General features: G+C 36.5%; 1 protein-coding gene across 1 annotated transcript; it reads left to right on the top strand.

Moving 5' to 3' along the window:
• The first annotated feature begins 419 nt into the window (after positions 1 to 419).
• LOC133690836 (pectinesterase) lies at positions 420 to 4,695 on the top strand. The gene is made up of 3 exons (XM_062111105.1): positions 420 to 1,342; positions 1,443 to 1,603; positions 3,887 to 4,695. Exons 1-3 carry the CDS (start codon positions 522 to 524, stop codon positions 4,579 to 4,581), a joined length of 1,677 nt encoding a protein of 558 aa, XP_061967089.1. The 5' UTR covers positions 420 to 521; the 3' UTR covers positions 4,582 to 4,695.
• Positions 4,696 to 4,956: the final 261 nt, after the last annotated feature.

Here is a 4,956-nt window from a genome sequence, read left to right as displayed (position 1 = left end):
AAATCATCTGAGTTATCTTTATACCCTTCAAGCCAACCAGGTCATATTAGATTTTTAAAATAATCGTATATCAAATATATTAAAACATAATTGGCTTTTCTAAAAGGCTATTTACCATTGGAGGGCATATAAACAAAAAAAACACTTTATTTATACTATTTTAAAAAACCATATTATCAATTTAGTTTTTCTAAATAACATCTCCTTTGGAGATGGCTTACTGAGTTTCTTTCATTGATAAAAGCATTTCATTTTTATAAAAAAAAAATGAAAGAAAAAGTTAGTTCTGTCTCTTAATTTTTATTCCCTGTTAAATCAAAATTCGGCTAGTCTTTTACTTTTGGTCCAGCATCTCCAGGCCCAAACGCAATATACTTCCCTTTCATGCTGTCCATGTGAAGTCCAAAAATAAAGATCATGCTCCACGTAAGAGGCTTCAGCCATCCTCATTTTAAGACGCTTCTCTAATCCTTTCCCCTTCCAGTCTGAAATTAGCATCCATTCTTTCAGCATTCGACACCATGTATCCCACCAGAGGAAGAACTAAACACTTGCTCTTTCTCTTGCCCATTTCAATCCTTGTCGTAACTCTACTCTCCTTTAAAAGACCTGCTAAATTTAGCTCAAAAACCGTAGAAATCCCACGATTACACATCCACAAACACATCCAAATTGCCCACTCAGCGTGTAAAGGCACACTATACCCTGAACTTTGCGTCTCAACTCTTGTATCTCTCCCAGATCTAGCCTCTAAGTCCCTTCCAGAATTTATCTCTGCAACCTTAAACAAAACAATGGACGAGGTTAGAGCCTCCTCCGCAGACTGCAATGCCATCAGAAACAAAATGAAGCTAGGACCACTTGAAAAGGTAGCTCTCAAAGACTGTATCGAGCTCTTCGATGACACCATTGCCGAGCTCAAATCAGCCATCTCTAACCTCGCACCAAGAAAATCAACCTCAAAGCATTACCACGACTTACAAACTTTATTAAGTGGTGCCATGACGAACCAGTACACGTGCCTTGATGGGTTTGCTCATAGTAAAGGAAAAGTTAGGAAAGCAATCAAGAAAGGCCTGTATAACATATCTCACCACGTAAGTAACTCCTTAGCCATGCTCAAGAAAATCCCTGGCGTTAACGCATCTAAGTCCGAGGTTTTCCCTGATTATGGTAACGTAAAACATGGGTTTCCATCTTGGTTGTCAACCAAAGATCGAAAGCTCTTGCAGGCTTCCGCCAATGCAACCAAATTTGATTTAATAGTAGCTAAAGACGGTACAGGAAACTTCACTACCATTAGCGAAGCAGTGAGAGCAGCTCCAAACTCAAGCGATACAAGGTACGTACACATTGTTTTTTATACCATTTTCCTCAAACTCTGAAAATAAATATTGGTAGCGTATATATATTTAAGACGACATTGGTTATGTGTTGCGTAGGTTTGTGATACATATAAAGGCCGGGGCATATTTTGAGAACGTGGAGGTGGAGAGAAAGAAGAAGATGCTAGTGTTCATTGGGGATGGCATTGGAAAGACTGTGGTCAAAGCAAACAGGAGTGTTGTTGATGGATGGACTACTTTCCGGTCAGCCACTGTCGGTGAGTCTAAATTTTCTTTCTTTTTTCTTCGGTATTTAAAACTTTTTATGTTCCGGATGGTCATTGGAGAGGTAAATGGTGATCATGCTGCACCGTTTCGGGTCTTTCATTATCTCCTCGTGAATCGTGATCATTGTCAAATTCGGACACTGGCAACCACTGTGACTGGAGGAGCCATGAATACGCGGGACAGTAAATTATAATTTAGTTACTTTAATTTTGAAAAAGAAATTAAATAGCTCCTTTGGTTTCAAAAAATCAATTAGAAATCCTTTGACTAGTGTTGATAAGTTAAATTTAGTTATATTTTGTTCTAAAAACTATCCTGTTTTCATTAATCATTCCATGTTGTCTACTTATAATTTTTTTTCTGTTTCTTATATTTTCTAAAGTAGGAAAACAAATTAATTTAAAAAAAAAACATGAAATGAATGAAAATGATTAGATTATAAATGGATTTAAAAACATAGGGATCAAATACAAGTTTCTGAAACTATGAGGGCTAATTAGTCAGTTTTGATAAACTAAAGGGAGTAAGTTTACAATTAACGCTATGTGGGATATAAAAGTAATGGTCACATATAACTCATGAGACCGCTGTAGTGGCCGAATCGCAGCGGGCAGATTTTGTGGATTATTTTAATTTCGAGGAGCCAAGTTGCATCCACTTCTCTACCTTGAGGAGCTAGATTCAATTTAATTGCCGGGTTGTCCAAGTTCAGAAAAAGTGGCAGGGTTGTCTCGCGTTATCGACAGGTCCTGTTCCTTGAATTATTTGGCGTGTTTGTGGGCAGCTGAAATCTCAGTCTAGAAGGGGACAACGCATGAAGGTTGAGCTCTCGAAATTTAATAGTTAACTACAGTTTCTTGTCTTTTTTTTCCTTACTCTGGATCGATCCCACAAAAGACACCAAAATGGTGAAAAAACTGGTACCAACTTGGGTGGGGGACCCGATTGGCTTTGCTTAGATCAAAAGATATACCCACCCACTGAAAAAAATACTCATGATAAAAGTAGGTAGATTGCTGATTCCGATCGTGAAATGTAATGAAGAATTACATTGCATTAATTGGTGTACAAATATGCATTCAAATCAATCCAAGTACATAATGCATTATTGAAATTAATTGCAACTTTCTTGAGAAAAGCGAATTATATTCAACGTCGTGCTAAGTCCATCTGGTAAAAGGCACGCAATCACCATGGAGAAAACACCTTGTAACTTGGTTTATCGACGAGGACAAAGCAGAACAGATGCGGCTCACAAGATGCTTCATTCTTATGATTAGTGATTACTCTCTCATTAGTCTAAACAATGATTATCATTAGAGCGAAGTAGATACTTTTATTGCTTTTACATTTTTAGACCCTGTTCTGTTATTATGGTGTCTTTTAGCCATCATTACTTCATTGGTATTATACAAGTTTTGTCCACATGACACGTTGGTATTATTTAGAGTGCAAATGATTTCTATTTTATCGAGCACTTGGAGACTTGCTAGGTTTAGAAACACGTGTGCACATGATATTAGAGGATAAATACCCTTATCTTATTTAAATAAAAAAATAATACTTGCAGGGCAACGACTATTATTCACTTTATTATTTATAAATTATATGGAGAGGCTGGAGAGCACCAACGATCGAGTTGGATAGATGAGGTTTTCTTCTTGTTGTTAACGAGAAGATGCATGAGGTTTTTAGCGATCTTCAGAGTGGGTCTCGCAGCGTAGCCACAGGATCCGCTCGCATCTCTAGTTCAGCGTGTCTTGTGGGCCATTGAAACGCGTTTAGCTACTCATTTTTGTCGGGAAAAGAGCGCTGTCTTTTTGACATTTGGAAAGTTGAAATTTGGGTCAAAACTTTGATGATTTTCTCCTTTCCTTTTTCACTGCATGACGCATAAAAAATGGAGTGCACAACTACACATCCGAAGCTCTTTGTGAGACCCCATACAATTATGTAACTTTTTGCATGATGCTTAAAAAAGAAGACTTGATTTTTTTTTTTTTTTAGATAGGCATTCGATCCATCCAGACACATGTATGTCCAAAGGATGGAGCAAAAATACTCCGTGCACTGATAATTGCTACTACCTTTTTACTCCCATCTAAATAAATAAATACTCTTGTCATTTTATTCAAACATATGTTTAATCATTTACTTTACGAATACATAGCAGTAGATTTTCTGAAATAATATTTATTGCTGTCGCAATTTGTATGCGTACATTTATAACAAACAACTAACCCACCCCTTTTAATTTGTTTACTTGCTCGCAGCGGTGGTAGGAGACGGGTTCATTGCCAAGGGCATAACCTTTGAAAACTCAGCAGGGCCTAGTAAACACCAAGCAGTGGCCTTAAGAAGTGGCTCGGATCTCTCTGCATTTTATCAATGCAGCTTTGTTGGTTACCAAGACACCTTATATGTCCATTCTCTTCGACAATTTTATCGCGAGTGCGACATATATGGCACGATTGACTTCATTTTTGGTAATGCAGCTGTGGTATTTCAAAACAGCAACTTGTATGCTCGCAAACCAAATTCAAACCAAAAGAACATATTCACTGCCCAAGGTAGAGAAGACCCTAACCAAAACACTGGAATATCAATCCTCAACTGCAAGGTTGCTGCTGCTGCTGATCTAATTCCAGTTAAATCATCGTTCCAAACTTTTTTAGGACGGCCATGGAAAGAATACTCAAGGACAGTTTTTCTTCGATCATATATTGATGATCTGGTCGATCCTGCTGGATGGCTGGAATGGAATGCATCGTTTGCATTGAGTACCCTTTACTATAGGGAGTACATGAACAGAGGTCCAGGTTCAAATACAAGTGCAAGGGTGACATGGCCTGGTTACAGGATCACCACAAATTCAACTGAGGCCAGTCAGTTTACAGTTGGGGCATTTATACAAGGAAATACCTGGTTGAATTCTACAGATATTCCATACTTTCTCAATTTGAATTGAGGCATTTGTTAATTTTTGCTTTAGTCTTCTTTGAGCTGTATGTTAGAATGTGTAAAATAAACACATTTGAAAGGGCACATTTGAGGCCAAATTTTAAGTGGAATATTTTATTTACTTTTAGGATTAAAATTTTGTCAAAAATTATTCTCCTACATAAATTTATGTTAACATAAAATATTATCATGATTAAAACAAATTATAAATAAATAAAAAATTAATATCAAATAACTCTTGTTTAACATGTTTTTATAAAACTTAAAATCTTATATCCTATAATTATAGAATGTATATATAGGAAATATTATAGGCACTGCTCTAGTATTGTAATCTCTACTTTAACTATTGTATATTGCCCTATATATATAAATAGAAAAT

The sequence above is a fragment of the Populus nigra genome, chromosome 4 (assembly GCF_951802175.1).
Source record: "Populus nigra chromosome 4, ddPopNigr1.1, whole genome shotgun sequence".
NCBI classification, from domain to species: domain Eukaryota; kingdom Viridiplantae; phylum Streptophyta; class Magnoliopsida; order Malpighiales; family Salicaceae; genus Populus; species Populus nigra.
Note: the sequence above shows the minus strand (reverse complement) of the source record. Positions and strands in the feature narration are given on the sequence as shown.